This window comes from Lepus europaeus, chromosome 4 (genome assembly GCF_033115175.1).
Source record: "Lepus europaeus isolate LE1 chromosome 4, mLepTim1.pri, whole genome shotgun sequence".
Classification (NCBI taxonomy): Eukaryota; Metazoa; Chordata; class Mammalia; order Lagomorpha; family Leporidae; genus Lepus; species Lepus europaeus.
In genome coordinates this window covers 138596715-138621394 of record NC_084830.1, presented here as the reverse complement: position 1 = coordinate 138621394, position 24680 = coordinate 138596715, and the positions used below count along the sequence as shown (strand labels likewise).

At 50.5% G+C, this 24680-nt stretch overlaps 2 protein-coding genes across 16 annotated transcripts in view; both read left to right on the top strand.

Annotated features, from left to right (window-relative positions):
* LOC133757960 (protocadherin gamma-C5) overlaps positions 1 to 24680 on the top strand; it is a 180839-nt gene that overhangs the window by 59096 nt on the left and 97063 nt on the right. Inside the window, exons 1-2 of one of the 15 annotated variants that reach the window (XM_062188948.1) lie at positions 1049 to 3617; positions 8279 to 8392. The exons of 9 other annotated variants lie outside the window; for them this stretch is intronic. In XM_062188948.1, the coding sequence (XP_062044932.1) occupies positions 1221 to 3617; positions 8279 to 8392 (2511 nt within the window). In that variant the 5' untranslated portion in view covers positions 1049 to 1220. Of the gene's footprint in view, positions 1 to 1048; positions 3618 to 8278; positions 8393 to 11793; positions 14374 to 16249; positions 18868 to 20709; positions 20795 to 21429; positions 24060 to 24680 lie in introns of those variants that run through there. 5 more of the 15 variants (XM_062188970.1, XM_062188967.1, XM_062188966.1 and 2 more) reach the window with 5 other exon arrangements.
* LOC133758193 (protocadherin gamma-A8-like) lies at positions 4555 to 8229 on the top strand. The gene is made up of 4 exons (XM_062189385.1): positions 4555 to 4584; positions 6066 to 6164; positions 6359 to 8162; positions 8216 to 8229. The coding sequence occupies exons 1-4, from the start codon at positions 4555 to 4557 to the stop codon at positions 8227 to 8229; spliced, it is 1947 nt and encodes a 648-aa protein (XP_062045369.1).

The following is a 24680-nucleotide window of genomic DNA, read 5'->3' as shown; positions in this document are numbered from 1 at the left end:
TGTATAATTACTTGGAGAGAAACAATATTACCAACATCTTGTGAGGAAAGGCCTTCTTGTAAAATTATGGCTATTAGGCATTTTGGAAAAGAATTCACCGACCAAAATGTATTGGATGCTTAAAAAATATATTTAAACAAAGGGGGAAAATTGTCATGATCCTCAGTGAGCTATTACAAGTGAATGTTCCAGGGCTGTTTCCTTCCATTCTGAGGTCACTGTGTGACATAAAGTAAGTGTAGAGGTGGGGACCCAGTGCTGCAGCAAAGCAGACCTCAGGGATGTTGTGTTGTGAGGCAAAATGTCGTTCCCCTGGTCACTGAAGATTCACATTACATTTCTCAATCAGGAGAATAAGTGTGTCATGGGAAAGAAGAATCCGCTGATTCCTTTCAGGCTATGTCATTTCCTCACCCAAAATTACCTGCAATGATGGAAATGAGGACCGAATAATGTAACCATAAGGAAATTTCTGGAGCTATTTTGGAAAAAAAGATGTGTTTGGAGATAAGCATAACTAGCACTTTCTTCAAGATGAGTGTCAGTGTTGCTGATGTTCTACAGAAAGAACTAAAATGAGTCAGCTTGCAGGTATCTAGAAAAAAAGAAGGAAGCTGATGGGGCCAAGAAAGGTAGCGTTTACCCACTGCACAAATAAACAAGGATGAAAATGCACTGTGACCTAGGCGGTCTAGGTCAAGTCAGCGCTACAGTCATCTTTGTATTAGTGGTGCAAGTTTGAAGGTGGCAATGATTGTCAAGAGATATATATTTACCTATCAGGTCTACGTGATTTCGCTAAAAACCCGGAAACTTGGGATGGAGGCCTTTCTAATAGTATTACTTTAAACATGAAATAAATATCCAAGTCAACTTAATTCGTTCACTTACGGACACAATTAAAAGTACTACTCTGGATAAACCAAAGCAGCAAGGGCTGCAGTTTCCTCGTGTGGACTCTGGGCGCCGCTGTTGGCCAAAGTGGAGCGCTGGGCGCTCGCGATCTCCTCGCGCAGCCGCTCCGGGCTCTCCCCGGCAGCCCTACCGCAGACTCGCCGGCGAGAGCCTCTGTACGCCTTCCCGTTCCGAAAAACAGGAGTCCCCGACCGTCAGCCGGAAGTCAGGTCCGTTCGGAGCTCGGCATACCCGCTCTCCAGAGATTATCTGTAGTCCCGGCGTCCGCAGGCTGGTGAGCGAGCTGAGCCGAGGGGCGCGGAGGGATGGGGAGCGGCGCCAGGGCGGGGGGCCGCGCGCACCGGCGGCCGCTGCTCTTTGCCTGGCTGCTGCCTTTGTTCTGCTCGGCGCTCGCGGAGCAGATCCGCTACAGGATCCGCGAGGAACTGCCCGAGGGCTCGGTAGTGGGGAACCTCGCCAAGGACCTGGAGGTCAGTGTCCAGGAGGTGCCGGCTCGGAAACTGCGCATCAGCTCCGACAAGCCTTACTTGAGCGTGAGCGCGGAGAGCGGGGAGCTGGTGGTGAGCGGCAGGCTGGACAGGGAGCAGATCTGCGGGAGGAAGCCCGCCTGTGCGCTGGAATTTGAGGTCGTTGCTGAAAACCCACTGAACTTTTACCACGTGAGTGTGGAGATCGAGGATGTTAATGACCACGCGCCCAAATTCACCCAAAATTCCTTTGAGCTGCAAATAAGTGAGTCCACAAAGCCGGGGGCACGATTTATCTTAGGATCTGCTCTTGATGCGGATATTGGTAAAAATTCGCTGCAGAATTACCAGCTCAGTGCTAATGATCATTTCTCACTTGTAAATAAAGAGAAATCCGATGGTAGTAAATACCCTGAGATGGTACTGAAGACACCTTTAGACAGGGAAAAACAGAAATCTCATGATTTGACCTTGACGGCCTTGGATTCGGGGGACCCACCCCTCAGCAGCACAGCACAGATACACGTGCTAGTGACCGATGCCAATGATAACCCTCCAGTGTTCAGCCAGGACGTATACAGGGTGGGCGTTTCCGAAAAGGTGTCCCCCGGAAGCTCCGTTCTTCGGGTGTCAGCCACTGACCTGGACGAGGGTGTCAATGCGGAGATCACCTTCTCTTTCAGCGAAGCTGGCCAGATCACTCCGTTTGAACTGAATTCTAACACCGGGGAAATTAGTACTCTGCGTTCCTTAGATTTTGAAGACGTCAAAGAATATTCCATTGTTTTGGAAGCAAGGGACGGTGGCGGAATGATTGCGCAGTGCACAGTGGAGATAGAAGTCCTGGATGAAAATGACAACGTCCCAGCAGTGACATTCCAGTCTCTGCGCGACATAATCATGGAAGACACTGAGCTGGGAACACACATTGCTTTGCTAAAAATACGGGACAAGGATTCCGGACCCAACGGAGAAGTTACTTGTAAATTAGAAGGTGATGTTCCTTTTAAGATAATCCCTTCGTCCAAAAATTCGTATAAATTGGTAACAGATGGCACCCTGGACCGCGAGCAGACCCCGGAGTACAACATCACCATCACGGCCACCGACAGGGGCCAGCCGCCCCTCTCCTCCAGCTCAACCGTCACCCTGCGCATCGGAGACGTCAACGACAACGCTCCGGTTTTCCAGCAGGCCGCCTACGTGGTCCACGTGCCCGAGAACAACCCCCCGGGAGCCTCCATCGCGCAGGTCAGCGCCTCCGACCCCGACGTGGGCGCCAACGGCCAGGTGTCCTACTCCATCGTGGCCAGCGACCTGGAGCCACGCGCGCTGTCGTCCTACGTGTCGGTGAGCGCGCACAGCGGCGTGGTGTTCGCGCAGCGCGCCTTCGACCACGAGCAGCTGCGCGCCCTGGAGCTGACGCTGCAGGCCCGCGACCAGGGCTCGCCCGCGCTGCGCGCCAACGTGAGCCTGCGCGTGCTGGTGGGCGACCGCAACGACAACGCGCCGCGGGTGCTGTACCCGGCGCTGGGGCCCGACGGCTCGGCGCTCTTCGACACGGTGCCACGCGCCGCCGAGCCCGGCTACCTGGTCACCAAGGTGGTGGCGGTGGACGCCGACTCTGGGCACAACGCCTGGCTGTCCTACCACGTGCTGCAGGCCAGCGAGCCCGGGCTCTTCAGCCTGGGGCTGCGCACGGGCGAGGTGCGCACGGCGCGCGCCTTGGGCGACAGGGACGCGGCGCGCCAGCGCCTGCTGGTCGCGGTGCGCGATGGCGGCCAGCCGCCGCTCTCGGCCACCGCCACGCTGCACCTGGTCTTCGCCGACAGCCTGCAGGAGGCGCTGCCGGACCTCAGGGACGACCCCGGCCCGTCTGACGCGCAGGCCGAGCTACAGTTCTACCTGGTGGTGGCCTTGGCGGTCATCTCTGTGCTCTTCCTGCTGGCGGTGATCCTGGCCATCGGCCTGCGCCTGCGACACTCCTCTGGCCCCGCCTCCTGGGGCTGCTTCCAGCCCGGTCTGTGCTCAAAGTCTGGACCCGTGGTTCTCCCCGACTACAGCCAGGGGACTCTGCCCTATTCCTACAATCTCTGCGTTGCCCACACGGGAAAGACGGAGTTTAATTTCCTAGCATGTAATGAGCCGTTGAGTTCAGGACAAGACATCCTTTGCGGTGATCCATCAGGGGCTTTGTTTCCACTGGGTAATTCCACTGAGTCGGCCTCGCATCAGGTAAGTTTCCTTTAAGGATAACATACTTCTTGTCCGCTACCCTTCTCCATCTGCACATGAAATAATGCAGTTTCAGATATCGTGAGATAAGAAAATTGCATTCAGTGCAAACGTGGTCAGGCTGTTCTTGGAAAGAGGAATGGAAAAGGAGCTAGCATGTGGTTTATACTGTGTCTTGCAAAGAAAGCTCTGTAGTTTTATCCACACACAGTGGGCACTGATGAATACCTTTTTTAGCTTGGACATATCATAAATGTAAAATGAAGTAGTCATTTGAATCATCCTTTAAAGTCATTTAAATAAATCCTTCCAGCTAAAATTAGATATTTTCTTAACTAATATGACTGGTATGTTTCACACTACTCTGCTATTTATGGCATGTTAATTTCCTATTTGTTGCAAAAGCTTTTAGAATAATTATCTCAATTGGGTTTTATGTCCATATTCTCATAATTGTGTGCAATATACTCTGTGTGTGTGTGTTAGAGAGAGAGAGAGAGAGAGAGAGAGAGAGAGAGATTGATTTATGTATCAGAAGGCCTACAATGCTCATCAGAAGTTCACAAGCAGGTTCTCCTTACTTGAACTTGGTTTTTCAGGATTAATCCAAATTGAACTCATTCAGTAAGGCCCTCCTTCAAAGAAAAGGCAAATAGTGTGCTACAGCTCTTGTAGCTCTCACGTATTCCTAGAGCATATTTTTAACTGCATCTTTTGGCAGCCCTGAACTAACAGCTAGAAATCCCTTAATCACTCTGCTTTCCCTAAGAGAGAAATTCAGTCTTGAATCTTTCAGATTTTTAGGCAGAGCTGCCAATCTGATATGCATACAAAGGTTATACTTAGTACATCATATCAGCCGTTTGGTATCGCTTAGCTGTTGATGCTACCTTACATCTGCTGGCTAGTCTACAAACTACTGAAGAAAAGAGACTTCATGGTGGAACTTATGCCTGACTTCTTATCCGTAATTGTGCAGTTGTGCATTCCATACTTTTTGTGACTTTTTAATCAAAGTGTTAATGAAGACCCCATTAACCATATTATGTGTATAACTTTAAAAAGTTAAATCTGCTTAAGACTTACTTATTTTATTTGAAAAGCAAAGAGAGAGAGAGAGAAATAGATCTTCCATCCTCTGGTTCCCTCCCCAAATGATCATGTCTGGGGCTGGTTCAGGCTGAAGCCAGAGGCCAGGAACTCCATCCTGGTCTCCCTCATGGGTGGCAGGGACCCAAGCACTTGGGCCATCCTCCTTTGCCTTCCTAGGCATATTAGCAGGAAGCTGGATCAGAAGTGGAGCAGCTGGGACTGGAACTGGTGCTTTGATACAGGACGCCGGCATCACAGGTGGCAGCTCAGCACACTGTGCCACATTGCCAGCCCCTAGATCTGCTTTAAAATGCAGTCAGCTCTCTCTACTGGGAAGGAGAAGATGATTATCTCCTTTAGCTATGAGTGGTATCTTTAAGTATTTCCTATTCAGATGAAAAATATAAATAATTTAAACTGAGCACAATATGATCTCTGAGTAAACTGAATTGCAAGAGTATTTCTCCCATTAAATTTTCACAATTTTAATTCAAAAACTTTATCAATGCTTAATTGAGTGGCATTTAGAAAGAAACTTTAAATCAGTAAATCTGTAAAAAGTTGCTATGATGATTAATTTAAACCAAATAAAACTAAACCTATCATCTTCAATAACGATTTTAGTATAAAAATGAATTCATTTCCAGTAAAAACTAGAGTTCTTCCTTATTTGGTAACTAGTATGAAAGATGTTTACATTCAAGTTTAGTACACATGGGAAGTAAACCTTATATTTATTCTTAGAGGAGCTAATGTATTACAGAAATACAGTTTAATATGATGCTAACCCCCCAAAATCTGATCATTCCATAATACTTCATAAAACCTTCCCTTCACTTCATAGAACACTCCTTGTTAATTTTTTTTTTTTTAAATATGAGCTTGGGGACAACTTAAGTATTCCCAAACAAAACAATAAAAAACCAGTAGCGTTTTCCTCAGCTATCTAGCTGTAGTGTTACGTATCCGTGTGTATCTAAGTGCAGTAACTGCTTAGGACTCTAAGCGCCGCTGTTCACCTACTGGGAAATAATGCAACCGAGACTCCACCGCATACTCGCGGGCTCAGACCTCACAGAGACCGGGACACCCCACAGCCCAGCTCCGGAGCTGCAGCGTAACTCACTGCTTAATTTGGGGGCGCTTCAGCGTTCCCTAAGATTATGATCTCCAAGGCTGCAGCACAAAGGTAAACAAGACATAGACCCCCAGCGAAGATTCTGCTAGACTTCTGCAGCGGAAGAACAATGGCCGCTTGGGAGGATCGCGGAGGACAATGCAAGCTGGTCCTGCTGTGCGCGCTGCTGGGGACGCTGTGGGAGAGCGGGACCGGACAGCTTCGCTACTCCGTGCCAGAGGAGACGGACAAAGGCTTCTTCGTGGGAAACGTCTCCAAGGATCTGGGGCTGGAGCCCCGGGAGCTATCGAAGCGCGGAGTCCGCATCGTGTCCCGAGGTAGGGCGCAGCTCTTCGCTCTGAATGCACGCAGCGGCGGCTTGGTCACCGCGGGCAGGATAGACCGGGAGGAGCTCTGCGCTCAGAGCGCACCGTGCCTTGTAAATATTAACATCCTAGTGGAGAATAGAGGAAAACTCTTTGGGGTAGAAATAGAAATTACTGATATTAACGATAATAATCCAAAATTCCAGGTTGAAAATCTGGAAGTAAAATTTAATGAAATCGCTGCTCCTGGAGCGCGCTATCCGCTCCCGGAAGCTGTTGACCCGGATGTGGGCGTGAACTCCCTACAGAGCTACCAGCTCAGCCCCAATCAGCACTTCTCCCTGGACGTGCAAACCGGAGATGATGGAGCAGTAAACCCCGAGCTGGTGCTGGAGCGCGCCCTGGACCGGGAGCAGGAGGCCGTCCACCACCTGGTCCTCACCGCCTCGGATGGCGGCGACCCTCGGCGCTCCAGCACGGCGCACATCCGCGTGACGGTGCTGGACACCAACGATAACGCCCCGGTGTTTGCGCAGCCCACCTACCGAGTCCAAGTCCCCGAGAATATGCCCCAGGGCACCCGGCTGCTCACGGTTAGGGCGAGCGACCCGGATGAGGGAGCCAACGGACAAGTGGCGTATAAATTCCGGAAAATTAATGAGAAACAATCTCCGTTATTCCTGCTTAATGAAACCACTGGGGAAATATCGACGGCAAAAAGTCTGGATTATGAGGAATGTTCCTTCTATGAAATGGAAATACAGGCTGAAGATGTGGGGGCACTCCTGGGGAGGACCAAAGTGCTGATTTCCTTGGAAGACGTAAACGACAACAGACCGGAAGTGACCGTGACATCTCTACTTAGCCCAGTGTTGGAAAGTTCTCCTCCAGGGACAGTAATTGCTTTCTTGAACGTGTATGACCGAGACTCCGGGAAGAATGGTCAAGTTGTTTGCTATATACGTGATGATTTACCTTTTAAATTAGAAAAGTCAGTAGATAATTATTACAGATTGGTGACATGGAAATATTTGGATCGAGAAAAAGTTTCTATCTACAATCTCACAGTGACAGCCTCAGATCTAGGAAACCCGCCTCTGTCCACCGACACCTACATCACCCTGACAGTGGCCGACACCAACGACAACCCGCCCACTTTCCCTCATGCCTCTTACTCAGCCTATGTCCCAGAGAACAACCCCAGAGGCGCCTCCATCTTCTCGCTGACTGCACAAGACCCTGATAGCCAGGAAAATGCACAGATCACTTACTCTGTGGTGGAAGATACCATCTCCAAAGTGCCTCTGTCTTCCTATGTCTCCATCAACTCGGACACTGGGGTCCTCTATGCACTGCGCTCCTTTGACTATGAGCAGATACGAGACCTGCAGCTGTGGGTGACAGCCAGCGACAGTGGGGACCCGCCGCTCAGCAGCAACGTGTCGCTCACCCTGTTCGTGGTGGACCAGAACGACAACGCCCCCGAGATCCTGTACCCCGCCCTCCCCACCGACGGCTCCACAGGCGTGGAGCTGGCGCCCCGCGCCGCAGAGCCAGGATACCTGGTGACCAAGGTGGTGGCGGTGGACAGAGACTCGGGCCAGAACGCCTGGCTGTCCTACCGCCTGCTCAAGGCCAGCGAGCCGGGGCTGTTCGCCGTGGGGCTGCACACGGGCGAGGTGCGCACGGCGCGCGGCCTGCTGGACAGAGACGCGCTCAAGCAGAGCCTCGTGGTGGCCGTCCAGGACCACGGCCAGCCCCCGCTCTCGGCCACCGTCACGCTCACCGTGGCCGTGGCCGACAGCATCCCCGACGTGCTGGCGGACCTGGGCAGCCTCAAGCCTTCCGCCAGTGCGGACGAGTCGGACCTCACGCTGTACCTGGTGGTGGCGGTGGCCGCGGTGTCCTGCGTCTTCCTGGCCTTCGTCATCGTGCTGCTGGCGCTCAGGCTGCGGCGCTGGCACAGCTCTCGGCTGCTGCGGGCGGCGGGCTGCGGCGGCGGGCTGGCGGGCGTGCCGGCCTCGCACTTGGTGGGCGTGGACGGGGTGCGCGCCTTCCTGCAGACCTATTCGCATGAGGTCTCCCTTACTGCAGATTCAAGGAAGAGCCATATTATCTTCCCGCAGCCCAACTACGCGGACACGCTCCTCAGCATCAGCCAGGAGAGCTGTGAGAAGAATGCTTCTCTGTTAACATCTGTAGATTTTCATGAATATAAAGACGAAGCTGCTTGTGCTCAGGTAAGTTCAGTGTTTTGTTTATCTTGCAGGCAAATCTTATGCTAGGAATTTATTTGTTTTGTTACATTTTGGTGATACCTGAAAATAATGTTTAAGGCATACCACTCAGGTTCTTTGGTCTATTTTAGTGGTAATACTGTGAAATTGAACTCTAGTAGACATTGGTTGTTGCTTCATTTGCTTTCAAAAGGCTTGGATAATATTTTTCAACCTGTTGAAGACTCCCTCTATTTATTTATATCATGACCCATTCATTTAGGAGTTACCCACCTATATGTGGAAAGTTTGGGGTGTGTGTGTGTGTGCGTGTGTGTGCTGTTAGAACTGCAGAAAAGCCCTTGTAACCACTACATTCTTGTGTTAAATCAGTAAAGCACATCTCACAATTTTATTATTATGGTTAGGGTTTCAAGATGTAACTAGACTCTTGAAGATGTCCTCACTTTCACACCTCTTTTCTGAGCTCTGCCTCTCTATCACTGCCCATCTAAACTTTACCACTCCCTTGCATCTTTCAAAATGTAGGCAAATGATCACGGTGGGGGTGAGACTGGTCTTTAAATGTTAAATGTGAGTGACAGTGGTCACCTGGGCCTGTATCGATGGAAACATAGAATCTAAAGCCTAGAATGGCAATTCCTTCCCACTTCAAAGAAAAAGCAACAAATCAGATGTGGAAATAAAATGTCATTTTGAACTGTTGAAAGCAACTTTTGTAAAATATAGGATATATTTTGACCCAGTGGATGGAAATCTGTCTCTGCCTTTCAAATAGAATTAAAATGTTTCTTAAAGATTTTATTTATTTATTTGAGAGAGAGAGAGAGAGAGAGAGAGAGGTCTTCCATTTGCTGGTTCACTCCCCAAATGGCCTCAATGGTTGGAGTGAGTCCATCTGAAGCCAGGAGCCAGGAGTTTTTTCTGGGTCTCTCACATGAGTGGAAGGGTCCAGGAACCTAGGCCATCTTCTATTGTTTTCCTAGGCCATAGCAGAGAGCCAGGTGATCAGTGCGCATATGGGATGCTGTTGCCATGAGAAGAGGCTTAGCCCACCACGCCACAGCAGTGACCTAAAATATTTTTCAAAAAGAACAACATTCTTGTACCCAAATTTTCATTTTAAAAAATGTTTATTCTTCTTCATTTGCAAGGGGAGGGGACACAGAGAGAGAGACAGAGACAGAGAGACAGAGAAATTTCCCATCTGCTGATACATCCAGCAAATGTCTGCAACAGCCAGGGCTGGCCCAGTTGAAGCCAGGAACCCTGAAACTCCGTTGGGTCTCCTTATATGAGTGGCAGGGACCTCAAAGTCTTGAGTCATCATCCACCACCTTACCTGGTGCATTAGCAGGAAGCTGGATCAGAAGCAGAGGAACTCCTGATTCCAAGGGCACTCAGATATGGGGTGGGAATATCCCAAGCAGCAGCTTAACTCACTGGGCCACAGCTCTCACCAACACCTCTGATTTGATTGTTATCAGGTTAAAGTGGAAGCCATGATAATTCATTTTTTAAAGAAAGATTTATTTATTTATTTGAAAGGCAGAGTTACAGACAGCCAGAGGCAGAGAGAAGTCTTTAATCTGTTAGTTTGCTCCCCCAGATGGCCACAACGGCCAGAGCTGGGCTGACTCAAAGCTGAGAGCCAGGAGCTTCTTCTGGGTCTCCTACATGGGTGCAGGGTCTCAAGCACTGGGGCCATCTTCTACTGCTTTCCCAGGCTTAACAGAGAGCTGGATAGAGAGTGGAGCAGCCAGGACTCGGTGCCCATATGGGATGCTGGCACTGCAGGCAGCGGCTTTACCTGCTATGCCACAGTACCAGAACCCAAGTCATTTATCATTAATGAAAAGGATATTTCCCAAGAATTGCACAGTGTTCCATCCTATGTTGCATATACATAAGGGTGAGAGTTCACTCTGTGTAGTATTTGGGTGCACAGTCATGTGAGGGACAATTACATTAGTCACATTTTACAGCTTTAAAAGTGTGAACAGGGCCGCACAGTGGCGTAGTGGGTAAAGCCCTTGCCTGCAGTGCTGACATCCCATATGGGCACTGATTTGAGCCCCAGCTGCCCCCACTGCTGATCCAGCTCTCTGCCATGGCCTGGGAAAGCATCAGAAGATAGCTCAGGTCCTTGGGCCTCTGCACCCGAATGGGAGACCCAAAAGCTGCTCCTGGCTCCTGGCTTTGGATCAGTACAGCTCTGGCTACTGCAGCCAATTGAGGAGTGAACCAGTGGATGGAAGATCTCTCTCTCTCTTTCTCCCTCTCTGCCTCTCCTTCTCTCTGTGTGTAACTCTGATTTTCAAACAAATCTTTTTTTTAAAGTATGAACAAAATTGTCCTGGTATAAAAGAAAATTCTTACTTTCCCTAAAAATGTTATCTAATTTTCTTTTAAATTTAACAAATGGAGTAGAAAGTTAGGCCAGATGTCTTGATACGCCACAGTTTTATGTAACATACATGTCATGAGCTCATTCTCCAATTTCAAAGTCATTACTGCAATGTGATGCGGGTATGTAGATGGGGAAATGATGCAGTAATCTGAAACACTGCTTGTGGCTTTGTAGTGCAGAATAGATAAGCATTCCTCTAGTAACTTTTAAGAATGGATTTATAGATAATAAATGAAAAGATATAAGCCAAGTAACTCTGACACATGAAGAAGAGGGACTTGGAAGAGTATCTCATCTCTTGGCTAAATCTTACAATGAATATTTCCTATCTAGAATGAGTATTCCCTAAAGGAGTCAAATCGTAAAGGAGAATTATTTTTATAAAGCAGGTGTTGGTATTAGGGAGAGAGATGTTTAGCAGGTGGTATAAAATGGCACAATGTTACAAAATAATTGTCAAAAGTATTGATGCTACCTAATAAATGTGATAGGAAACTATTAATGACCTGGAGATACTGAGGGAGAAAACAGGGATCAACAACAGATGGATAGAAATTGTCGCAACACATAACAGCTAGCAAAGAGAAATGGATTTGTGAAATCGGTTGATAATGGAGTCTCTAAGAACAAGATCTACTCTTCTTCATTATTTTTAGTGCAAGGGCAAAACTTAACTCTAGGTAAGACTTAGTGTATGTTTCTAGAGTGATGAAGCAATGAAGCGATATCTATAGGTTTGTAGAAAAAAGCAAAGTAAAATTTCTAAGCATTTGAAAACAATAAAGTATATGCCTTAAGAAGGGCTAGATGACGTGTTACTAAATACATGAACGTGAAAACACTGCTTGTTTAGTTAACTGCTCTGGATAAACCAAAGCAGCAAGGGCTGCAGTTTCCTCGTGTGGACTCTGGGCGCCGCTGTTGGCCAAAGTGGAGCGCTGGGCGCTCGCGATCTCCTCGCGCAGCCGCTCCGGGCTCTCCCCGGCAGCCCTACCGCAGACTCGCCGGCGAGAGCCTCTGTACGCCTTCCCGTTCCGAAAAACAGGAGTCCCCGACCGTCGGCCGGAAGTCAGGTCCGTTCGGAGCTCGGCATACCCGCTCTCCAGAGATTATCTGTAGTCCGGCGTCCGCAGGCTGGTGAGCGAGCCGAGCCGAGGGGCGCGGAGGGATGGGGAGCGGCGCCAGGGCGGGGGGCCGCGCGCACCGGCGGCCGCTGCTCTTTGCCTGGCTGCTGCCTTTGTTCTGCTCGGCGCTCGCGGAGCAGATCCGCTACAGGATCCGCGAGGAACTGCCCGAGGGCTCGGTAGTGGGGAACCTCGCCAAGGACCTGGAGGTCAGTGTCCAGGAGGTGCCGGCTCGGAAACTGCGCATCAGCTCCGACAAGCCTTACTTGAGCGTGAGCGCGGAGAGCGGGGAGCTGGTGGTGAGCGGCAGGCTGGACAGGGAGCAGATCTGCGGGAGGAAGCCCGCCTGTGCGCTGGAATTTGAGGTCGTTGCTGAAAACCCACTGAACTTTTACCACGTGAGTGTGGAGATCGAGGATGTTAATGACCACGCGCCCAAATTCACCCAAAATTCCATTGAGCTGCAAATAATTGAGTCAGCACAGCCAGGCACGCGATTTATTTTAGAAGTAGCGGAAGATGCAGACATTGGCTTGAACTCTCTACAGAAGTATAAACTCTCGCCTAGCCCTAGTTTCTCATTAATAAACAAGGAGAAAGAAGATGGTAGCAAATACCCGGAACTGGTCCTGGAGAAAACCTTAGATCGGGAACAACAAAGTTATCATCGTTTGATCCTGACTGCCTTGGATGGCGGAGATCCATCCCTTAGCGGTACCACTGAGCTCCGGATCCAGGTCACGGATGCCAACGATAATCCCCCTGTATTCACGCAGGACGTGTACAGAGTCGGCCTTCGGGAAAACTTGCCCCCGGGCACCGCTGTGCTGCGGGTGTCAGCCACCGACCAGGACGCGGGCATCAACTCAGAAATTACCTATTCCCTCCGCAGACCTGGGCAAGTCTTCTATCTGAATCCACAAACTGGGGAAATTACTACTCAAAGAGCACTGGATTACGAAGACATCAAGGAGTATTCCATAGTGGTGGAAGGTAAAGACGGTGGAGGACTGGTTGCCCAATGTACAGTGGAAATTAAAATTCAAGATGAAAATGACAACAGCCCAGAAGTTACATTCCATTCAGTGCTTGAAATGATTCTGGAAGACTCCTTGCCGGGATCGCTAATTGCTTTGATCAAAACACATGACCAAGATTCCGGGGAAAATGGGGAGGTTAATTGCCGGTTAGAAGGTGATGTCCCTTTTAAGATAATCCCTTCGTCCAAAAATTCGTATAAATTGGTAACAGATGGCACCCTGGACCGCGAGCAGACCCCGGAGTACAACGTCACCATCATCGCCACCGACAGGGGCCAGCCGCCCCTCTCCTCCAGCTCAACCGTCACCCTGCGCATCGGAGACGTCAACGACAACGCTCCGGTTTTCCAGCAGGCCGCCTACGTGGTCCACGTGCCCGAGAACAACCCCCCGGGAGCCTCCATCGCGCAGGTCAGCGCCTCCGACCCCGACGTGGGCGCCAACGGCCAGGTGTCCTACTCCATCGTGGCCAGCGACCTGGAGCCGCGCGCGCTGTCGTCCTACGTGTCGGTGAGCGCGCACAGCGGCGTGGTGTTCGCGCAGCGCGCCTTCGACCACGAGCAGCTGCGCGCCCTGGAGCTGACGCTGCAGGCCCGCGACCAGGGCTCGCCCGCGCTGCACGCCAACGTGAGCCTGCGCGTGCTGGTGGGCGACCGCAACGACAACGCGCCGCGGGTGCTGTACCCGACGCTGGGGCCCGACGGCTCGGCGCTCTTCGACACGGTGCCGCGCGCCGCCGAGCCCGGCTACCTGGTCACCAAGGTGGTGGCGGTGGACGCCGACTCTGGGCACAACGCCTGGCTGTCCTACCACGTGCTGCAGGCCAGCGAGCCCGGGCTCTTCAGCCTGGGGCTGCGCACGGGCGAGGTGCGCACGGCGCGCGCCTTGGGCGACAGGGACGCGGCGCGCCAGCGCCTGCTGGTCGCGGTGCGCGATGGCGGCCAGCCGCCGCTCTCGGCCACCGCCACGCTGCACCTGGTCTTCGCCGACAGCCTGCAGGAGGCGCTGCCGGACCTCAGGGACGACCCCGGCCCGTCTGACCCTCAGGCCGAGCTGCAGTTCTACTTGGTGGTGGCCTTGGCGGTCATCTCTGTGCTCTTCCTGCTGGCGGTGATTCTGGCCATCGGCCTGCGCCTGCGACACTCCTCTGGCCCCGCCGCCTGGGGCTGCTTCCAGCCCGGTCTGTGCGTCAAGTCTGGACCCGTGGTTCTCCCCGACTACAGCCAGGGGACTCTGCCCTATTCCTACAATCTCTGCGTTGCCCACACGGGAAAGACGGAGTTTAATTTCCTAGCATGTAATGAGCCGTTGAGTTCAGGACAAGACATCCTTTGCGGTGATCCATCAGCGGCCTTGTTTCCACTGGGTAATTCCACTGAGTCGGCCTCGCATCCTGAGACTCTCACGCCGGTGAGTTCCGTTTCTGGGTTTTCCCCTTTTCATCATCCACCTAATTTTCTATATTTATATTCAAATACATTACATTCTCAGGGCTAGTGAGTTTTCTTTTTGGAAGTTATAAGAAAGCTGTACTTGTATTCTTCAAGGGAGTGGTATATTGTGGTTGGTATGCGATATAAATTGGAGGTAGTTTTATAGATTTGCAAAGTCATGAAAGTGTGTCCTAGCTTTTATCACAAAAGGATTAGACAACTTTTTCCTGTGTTTTCAAAACTAGTGATATTTACAGATTCTCATTCTTTACATGTAAATTTTATTATATGTAAGTAAACAAGAGGATCATTTAATTCTCACTTAAATGTAAGGAAACTGCCAACAGGTACTGATTTCACTGGTAGTTACCAGTATTCCTTGTCTTTATTCCTCATGTTGAGCTTCTTACTCCTACCTAATGTATTCATGGATTCTTTGAATTCCCTAAAGTTATATGAAAAAATACCGTGTGCACAGTGTGTGTAGGGAAGAGTGGAGTGAGAGAGTGGGAGGGAGAGACTCCTTGGATTCGCCATGGCCAAGTCAATGTTTAAGTTGCTTAGGGTTTTCCTGCATGCAAACTGCTCCTCTTCCTTTAAAGTAGTTGCCAGAAGGAGAAACTTGCTAAAAGAAAGGGAAGTGCTACTGCCTGTGTTTCTTTTTGCTCCGATTCTTGACATAGAATCTTTGAAGAATGTGGAAAGGCATTGTCTTATCATGTGGAGCCCTAGTTATACGTGACTAGATGTTCATGCATCATCCTTGTGGGATGGAGGGAGGATGTTCCACTTCCAAGGCAAAAACCACTGGTCTCCTGTGAATACAATGTTGCTATGACATAACCTGAGTCTTTTGCTTGGTTTACCTTAGCAAGTGATTTCATAAACGGATTCTTACAAACTACTGAAAGAGACTTCTTAGAGTGCCCTTGGTTTTTACTTTTTAGAACTTATGCTTTATTCTATGGTTAGTCTTCTCTTTCTTAAATTTTGATATGAGTGTAAATAACCCTTAAAACAAGAAGTGAAGATCAAGTTAATGTTGCATGCTGTCTTGATAGATGATGGAATAAGATACTTGCTTTTCACCGTTCATCTGCATCTTCCAAATGCCATTACCTATGCATGCTCCATGTGTTCATGTGTGTCCACATGTACAGGTAGCAGAACAGTTTCAACAATGACAAAATGTGAATTTTTAAAACCTTAATCCTGTTAAAATTTAGCAATTTCAGGTAATAAAATCAATTACTGTTTTGGCTAATTAAAATTAGTTTATTGGGTAAAATTTTTAAACACCTTTCCCCATTTTTGCAATCAAAATAAATTAACTTCACAAGACAACTTCAATGAGAAGAATCCATCTACATATTAATTTTCTACAATTATGTAATATAAATATATAATATGGGTATAAAGTTAAGAAAAATATGAATGTATCAACATATCTCCAAAGAATCTTTCACATCACAAGGATTTCAGAACATTGATACTTACAGAAAAAAAGTGAAGCACATTTTAAAAATATAAGAACGCTACAATTCTACCAAGAATAATCTAACATTAAGCAAAAAAAAAAATTGAGTGATTTCATACTTACAAAAATTCCGTTTCACTTCATTTACAACTCAGACGTCAAAAAGGGTGACTGCATTTTGAAATATGAATGCAAGAAACAATGCAAAGAATCTAAAATCATAGTTAGAATAGAGCAGTCTTATCTTTATCAGCCATCTGGAATCAAGCGATGCATGTGTGAGTGGATGTAGTAACGGCTTAGGACTCTGAGCGCCGCTGTTCCCCAAGAAAAACCCAGTAAGCGGTGCATCCAGCTATTCAGCTCCGCCACTACGCAAAGCTGCGCAGAGCCCACGGACTGCCTCCCGGGCTGCAAAGAAACTCACCCTCTCAACGCAGGGGCTCTCCGGCTTTCTCCTGCGGGAAAAGATCACCATACTTCGCAGGAGGTAAGAAAGAACCTAATGAGTCAGCGAGCCTGGAGAACGTTCTAAGAAAATTCCGTAACAAAGCAACAATGGCAGCTCCAAGCACGCGCCTGCACCGCGGAAGACTGGTCCTGCTGTGCGCGTTCCTGGGAACGCTGCGGGAGGCTAGGGCGACTCAGATCCGCTACTCCGTGCCTGAAGAGACAGAGAAGGGATACGTCGTGGGCAACCTCTCCAAGGACCTGGGGCTGGAGCCGCGGGAGCTGGCGGAGCGCGGAGTCCGTATCGTGTCCCGAGGTAGGGCGCAGCTCTTCGCTCTGAACGCGCGCAGCGGCGGCTTGGTCACCGCGGGCAGGATAGACCGGGAGGAGCTCTGCGCTCAGAGCGCCCGGTGTTTGGTGAGCTTTAAAGTTTTGATTGAAGACAAGGTAAAACTTTACGGCATAGAAATCGAAGTAACTGATATCAATGACAATTCCCCAAAATTCGAGGCTGAGAATCTAGAAATAAAAATTAATGAAATCGCTGCTCCTGGAGCGCGCTATCCGCTCCCGGAAGCTGTTGACCCGGATGTGGGCGTGAACTCCCTACAGAGCTACCAGCTCAGCCCCAATCAGCACTTCTCCCTGGACGTGCAAACCGGAGATGATGGAGCAGTAAACCCCGAGCTGGTGCTGGAGCGCGCCCTGGACCGGGAGCAGGAGGCCGTCCACCACCTGGTCCTCACCGCCTCGGATGGCGGCGACCCTCGGCGCTCCAGCACGGCGCACATCCGCGTGACGGTGCTGGACACTAACGATAACGCCCCGGTGTTTGTGCAGCCCACCTACCGAGTCCAAGTCCCCGAGAATGTGCCCCAGGGCACCCGGCTGCTCACGGTTAGGGCGAGCGACCCGGATGAGGGAGCCAACGGACAAGTGGCGTATAAATTCCGGAAAATTAATGAGAAACAATCTCCGTTATTCCTGCTTAATGAAACCACTGGGGAAATATCGACGGCAAAAAGTCTGGATTATGAGGAATGTTCCTTCTATGAAATGGAAATACAGGCTGAAGATGGTGGAGGACTGAAAGCAAGAGCCAAAATACTTATTTCGGTGGAAGACGTAAACGACAACAGACCGGAAGTGACCGTGACATCTCTGTTCAGCCCAGTGAGGGAAGATGCTCCCCAGGGAACAGTAATCCTTCTTTTCAATGCTCATGACCGAGACTCCGGGAAGAATGGTCAAGTTGTTTGCTCCATCCAGGACAATCTGTCTTTTAAATTGGAAAATTCAGTCGAGGATTATTACAGATTGACAACAGCCCAAATTCTTGACCGAGAAAAAGCCTCTGAGTATGACATCACCGTGACTGCCACAGACAGAGGGACCCCTCCTCTGTCCACCGAGATTCATATCTCACTGAAGGTAGCCGACGTCAACGACAATCCACCTGCCTTCTCTCAAACAGCCTACTCAGTCTACCTCCCCGAGAACAACCCCAGAGGCACCTCCATCTTCTCGGTGACTGCCCATGACCCTGATAATGATGAGAATGCTAGAGTTACTTACTCCCTCACTGAGGACACCATCCAGGGGGCTCCTCTGTCTTCCTTTCTCTCCATCAACTCCGACACTGGCGAGCTGTATGCACTGCGCTCCTTTGACTATGAGCAGTTTAGAGACCTGCAGCTGTGGGTGACAGCCAGCGACAGCGGGGACCCGCCGCTCAGCAGCAACGTGTCGCTCACCCTGTTCGTGGTGGACCAGAACGACAACGCCCCCGAGATCCTGTACCCCGCCCTCCCCACCGACGGCTCCACAGGCGTGGAGCTGGCGCCCCGCGCAGCAGAGCCAGGATACCTGGTGACCAAGGTGGTGGCGGTGGACAGAGACTCGGGCCAGAACGCCTGGCTGTCCTACCGCCTGCTCAAGGCCAGCGAGCCGGGGCTGTTCGCCGTGGGGCTGCACACGGGCGAGGTGCGCACGGCGCGCGGCCTGCTGGACAGAGACGCGCTCAAGCAGAGCCTCGTGGTGGCCGTCCAGGACCACGGCCAGCCCCCGCTCTCGGCCACCGTCACGCTCACCGTGGCCGTGGCCGACAGCATCCCCGACGTGCTGGCGGACCTGGGCAGCCTCAAGCCTTCCGCCAGTGCGGACGAGTCGGACCTCACGCTGTACCTGGTGGTGGCGGTGGCCGCGGTGTCCTGCGTCTTCCTGGCCTTCGTCATCGTGCTGCTGGCGCTCAGGCTGCGGCGCTGGCACAGCTCTCGGCTGCTGCGGGCGGCGGGCTGCGGCGGCGGGCTGGCGGGCGTGCCGGCCTCGCACTTGGTGGGCGTGGACGGGGTGCGCGCCTTCCTGCAGACCTATTCCCACGAGGTGTCCCTTACTGCAGATTCAAGGAAGAGCCATATTATCTTCCCGCAGCCCAACTACGCGGACACGCTCCTCAGCATCAGCCAGGGGAGCTGTGAGAAGAACGAGCCGCTGTGCAGTTTAGGTGATTCCAGGCTTCCTAGCCAAGATGCTCCTTTGGTTCCTGTGAGTTCAAAAAAAAATTTTTTTTGCCTTTACTTTATGCTATGGTTGGCTCTCGATTTTAGGTATTTGCAGTTAAGAATGAATAAGTTGATATGAATCTGTTACCCATTAAGTTCTCATGAAAGCTAGGTTTTGCTCTAATATCATAAGGAGTAAATTATTGATTACACTGCTGATACAATTTTCACTTTCTCATAATAATTATCTAGTGGGAATAGAAACCATTTTTCATTGGGCAGCTCTCATTGTCCTCTGTTCGTGTGGGCTCTGTGGGTGGGGTTGTCTGGCTGGTTAGAGTGGTTCATTTCTGAAATGTATTGATCACTGTGTCTTCACTGCGTGCATTGGGAAATTCTCTCCAACTTTGAGGCTGATTCTGTTTGTGTCAGAGCAAAGAGACAAGAAAGTAAATGCCTTCTTAGAGAAATGCCTGATTCATTGTCTCTACTCTTCTGTTCTGTGTCCAGAAAAGACCCCTGTGAGGTAATGTTTTCACAGTCTTGTAGTTTGCTTGTGTTTAAAGGTCTTTTCTGAGGAAGATAGTCTAATTTCAGTTCTCTGTGTCCAAACACTGGTGAAACACTTTTCATTCTCTTAATGGTGACAATTGTAGCATCCTTTATTCTTGTATCCTCAAACGTTTTCATTTTCTCATGCTGTGATGTCATATTATGGGAAATAGTTTAACCCTCTGAATGCCTATAGTATATGCTTGCTCAAGGGAGGTTTCTAAGGCTGAACACTAGGAAAGGACAAAGTAATTAAAAATCACTCAGCTGTGCATTATTTCTGACTACTATTTGAACCTAGAAACAAATCTGGGTAAGGGATATAATTTAGGAAAGTATTTCCTAAATTAGGGATATTCCAAGAACATTTTACTTATAAAACAATGCATTATTTAACATGATTTTAAACATAATATTGAGGCATGCACTGTGGCACATGGGTTAAGCTGACCTTGGCAATGCCAGCATCCCCTGTGGAGTGCCAGTTTGTGTGGTCCAAGTCCTCGTTGTTCAACTTCTGATCCAGTTCTCTGCTCATGTGCCTGGGAATGCAATGGTTGATGGCCCAACTGCTTGTACCTTTAGTACCCAAGTAGGAGACCAGGATAGAGTTCTTGGCTCCTGGTTTTGTCCTGATCCAGTTCTGGCTGTTGTAGCCATTTAGGGAGAAAATCAGTGGATAGAAGATTCTCTCTCTCTCTCTCTCTCTCTGCCTTTCAAATAAATAATAAATCTTTAAAAACAAATAGAGGGGGGCTGGTGCTGTGGCCTGGTGGGCTAAGCCTCTACCTCTGCCACCAACACCCCTATGGGTGCTGATTCAAGTCCTGGCTGTTCTTATGATCCAGCTCTCTGCTATGGCCTGGGAAAGCAGTGGAGGATGGCCCAAGTCCCTGGGCCCCTGCAGCCATGTGGGAGACCCAGAAGAAGTTCTTTGCTTCTGGGTTTGGATTGGCGTAGCTCTGGACGTTGCGGCCATTTGGAGAGTAGCTAGCAGATGGAAGACCTTTCTCACTGTCTGTAACTCTACCTCTTAAATAAATAAATACAAATCTTTTTTAAAATATGTCAAGTTTCCAGTAATAAATGACATCCTATGAGATGATCTGACAATAAGCTTTGAGGTTGATTCAAAGTTCTGTTATAACAATGGGATCTATACATAAGTTGATGACTATAGTCATTCTGAGGAAATGGAGAATGAGTTTGTCTTTGTGATTACTTTTCTGAATTTCTTTTGTCTTGTTTATAAGACAGTACAGACTAACATATCTAGGAATCTGTTGTTATATAAAGACATTTAAATTATTTCAAACATTCTTTTTTCCTTAAGCTACTAGGGAAAAAAGAAAAGCGACCTGTGGAGTCTTATTTCTAACTCTGCAATAGGAAGAAAATAACCTGAAATTCCTGTCCTGGGGAGTAGCCTTTATACTTGATATGCCTAAATATGTTCATTTGGGAACCCAACATATATAGTGATGAATGTAATGATGGGTAAATAGTATTCTACAAAAATATCACTTGCATTCAAAACCAGAACACAAGCCTCACAGGATGGGTGATTGTACCGAATATGGAAAAGCCGAATCCTAGTATTGTCAAACTAGGTAGGACTTACTGTATATTGGTAACAGATTACACAAGTTAATAGGCTGAAAGATAAAAATGCTTGATCTTCATGCTTCGACTCAAAAAGAAGTGTTAATCGAAATGCCATATCTTGGTTCTGCTCAAAAGTAATGGGAGGAAAACAGTCTAGTGAACAAAGGTTGGCCTTTGATCACTATTGCAACTGGGTGAAGGGTATAACACATACTTCTACTGTTGCATCCGTTTGAAGTTACCCAGAATAACTTTCTTTAAGACAATGAATATATAAGTATCCTCTGTGGTGCTATGGTGAGACTAAAACTTGAGGTTCGTATAAAGCTACATCTTTCGAAGAGCTATATATACATTTTGGAGATAATTCAAAAAGAAAAGCCAGAGTGCAGTTCCACAAGGAGCCTCTGGGCGCCGCTGTCGGCCAGTGCAGAGCAGGCGCTGACGCCGGGGATCCTCAGCCTCCAGCCTGGGATTTCCTGCACAGCCACCAGTGCAGACACAAGGAAACACTCCGCCCGCAGAAGCTCCTGGCGGCTCACACCCTGCCCGGCATACAAGGATCCCCACCCCGGGGACGGGGACTCTGCCCTTCCCGGGCCGAATGCACCTCTTGCCACTGGAAGGACGCGGACCGAGCGAGCAGTAGCGCGAGCCATGGGAGGGAGCTGCGCGCCCAGGCGCCGGGCCGGCCGCCCGCAGGTACCGTTTGCCTTCCTGCTGCCTTTGTTCTGCCCCGCGCTCTGCGAGCCGATCCGCTACTCCATCCCCGAGGAGCTGGCGGCGGGCTCGGTAGTGGGCGACCTGGCTAAGGACCTGGAGCTCAGCGTGCTGGATGTGTCTGCTCGGAAGCTGCGGCTCAGCGCCGAGAGGCTGCACTTCCACGTAGACGCGCGCACCGGGCGCCTGCTAGTGAGGGACCGAATAGATCGCGAGCAGATTTGCAAAGAGCGGAAGCAGTGCGAGCTGCAGCTGGAAGCCGTGGTGGAAAACCCTTTGAATGTGTTCCCTGTCGTTGTCGTGATTGAGGATATTAATGACCACGCGCCTCAATTCGATAAACAGGAAATACATTTAGAAATCCTTGAATCTGTATCCGCTGGTGCACGGATGCCCCTTGATCCTGCCACCGACCCTGATATAAACACAAACTCCATTAAAGATTATCAGATCAGCCCGAACCCTTATTTCTCACTGATGGTGAGAGTCAATTCTGACGGAGGCAAATACCCAGAGTTATCTCTGGAGAGGCTGCTGGACCGGGAAGAGCAGAGATCTCACCGCTTGACGTTGACTGCCTGGGACGGAGGGGACCCGCCTCGGAGCGCCACGGCCCGTGTGGAAATCTTGGTCAGGGACGCCAACGATAACCCCCCTGTGTTCAGCAAGGACGAATACAGAATCAGTGTCAGCGAAAGTCTCCCCCCAGGATCCTCCGTGTTGCGGGTGGCAGCCACTGACCAGGACGAAGGCCCCCACGCAGAGATAAGATACTACTTACGCAGCGCTGCGCAGAGCGCGAGGGACACGTTCTCCCTGGACGAGAGGACCGGTGAGATTAAGAACAACCGGTCGTTGGATTTTGAAGAGGTAGAAAGGTACACCCTGGAAGTGGAAGCCAAGGACGGGGGCGGCCTCTCTGCTCACTGTAAAGTGGTGGTAGAAATCCTGGACGAAAACGACAACCGCCCGGAAATCACCGTCACTTCCCTCTCGGACCGGATTTCGGAGGATTCCCCTCCGGGAACGATTGCGGCACTCTTCAAAACACGGGACCGGGACTTCGGAAAAAACGGGGAAGTCACGTGTAATATAGAAAGAGACCTGCCTTTCAAGATCTATTCTTCTTCGACTAACTTCTACAAGTTAGTAACAGATGGCACCCTGGACCGCGAGCAGACCCCGGAGTACAACGTCACCATCATCGCCACCGACAGGGGCCAGCCGCCCCTCTCCTCCAGCTCAACCGTCACCCTGCGCATCGGAGACGTCAACGACAACGCTCCGGTTTTCCAGCAGGCCGCCTACGTGGTCCACGTGCCCGAGAACAACCCCCCGGGAGCCTCCATCGCGCAGGTCAGCGCCTCCGACCCCGACGTGGGCGCCAACGGCCAGGTGTCCTACTCCATCGTGGCCAGCGACCTGGAGCCGCGCGCGCTGTCGTCCTACGTGTCGGTGAGCGCGCACAGCGGCGTGGTGTTCGCGCAGCGCGCCTTCGACCACGAGCAGCTGCGCGCCCTGGAGCTGACGCTGCAGGCCCGCGACCAGGGCTCGCCCGCGCTGCACGCCAACGTGAGCCTGCGCGTGCTGGTGGGCGACCGCAACGACAACGCGCCGCGGGTGCTGTACCCGGCGCTGGGGCCCGACGGCTCGGCGCTCTTCGACACGGTGCCGCGCGCCGCCGAGCCCGGCTACCTGGTCACCAAGGTGGTGGCGGTGGACGCCGACTCTGGGCACAACGCCTGGCTGTCCTACCACGTGCTGCAGGCCAGCGAGCCCGGGCTCTTCAGCCTGGGGCTGCGCACGGGCGAGGTGCGCACGGCGCGCGCCTTGGGCGACAGGGACGCGGCGCGCCAGCGCCTGCTGGTCGCGGTGCACGATGGCGGCCAGCCGCCGCTCTCGGCCACCGCCACGCTGCACCTGGTCTTCGCCGACAGCCTGCAGGAGGCGTTGCCGGACCTCGGTGACGACCCCGGCCCGTCTGACCCTCAGGCCGAGCTGCAGTTCTACCTGGTGGTGGCCTTGGCAGTCATCTCTGTGCTCTTCCTGCTGGCGGTGATTCTGGCCATCGGCCTGCGCGTGCGACACTCCTCTGGCCCCGCCGCCTGGGGCTGCTTCCAGCCCGCTCTCTGTTCTAAGTCTGGGTCAAGAGTTCCTCCGAACTATAGCGAGGGGACATTACCTTATTCCTCCAGTATGTGCCGTGTGCATACAGGTGTGGCAGAGTTTAATTTCCTAAAATATAGTGGGCGCTTGCATTCCACTCAAGACATGCTTTTCAGTGATTCTCCTGGAGCCTTAATTCCGCTTCCTGATGGGGATGAACCGCCGTCCCAGCCTCAGGCTCTGACACCGCAGGTGAGTCGCGTTTTCTGTCTTTAATATTCTGGTTTTTCATAACGAAAGTATAAGTACTTTGTTTTCATATCTAAATGATATTTCCATTTATTTTTAATTTATATTTAAGAGAGAGAACTCTCCCATCTGCTGGTTCACTCCCCAAATGCCCACAGTGGTGGGGGTTGGACTGCATAGAAGTTGGAAGGCTGGAGCTCAATCCAGGTCCCTCTCTGGGTGGCAGGAACCCAACCACTTGAGCCTTCATTGCTGCTTCTTAGGGTCTGCATTAGCCAAAAACTGGAGTCAAGACTTAATTTGGTTAGTATGGTGCTCTATAATTCGGTGGAAAAGTATCTCAAACTGATTATTTAACAGAACCGGTAGTCATGACTTCTGACCAAATAAATAACGTATATTCATCTTTTTAAAAGATTTATTTTTTGAGAGGCAGAGTTACACAGATAGAGGGAGAAGCAGAGAGAGATCTACAATCCACTGATTCACTCTCCAAATGGATGGACCAGGCCAAAGCCAGGAGCTCAGAGCTTTTTCCAAGTCTCCCACATGGGTGTAGGGGCCAAGGCACTTGGTTCATCTTCTGCTGCTCTCCCAGGCACATCAGCAGGGAGCTGGATTGGA

Excerpts from the sequence above, each read along its gene's own strand:
- LOC133758193 (XM_062189385.1), top strand. The coding sequence starts at position 4,555 with ATGGTGGAACTTATGCCTGACTTCTTATCC. Across the intron at positions 4,585-6,065 it reads TTATGCCTGACTTCTTATCC|AGGAGACGGACAAAGGCTTC; the intron begins GTAATTGTGCAG and ends ACTCCGTGCCAG. Across the intron at positions 6,165-6,358 it reads AGTCCGCATCGTGTCCCGAG|GTTGAAAATCTGGAAGTAAA; the intron begins GTAGGGCGCAGC and ends CCAAAATTCCAG.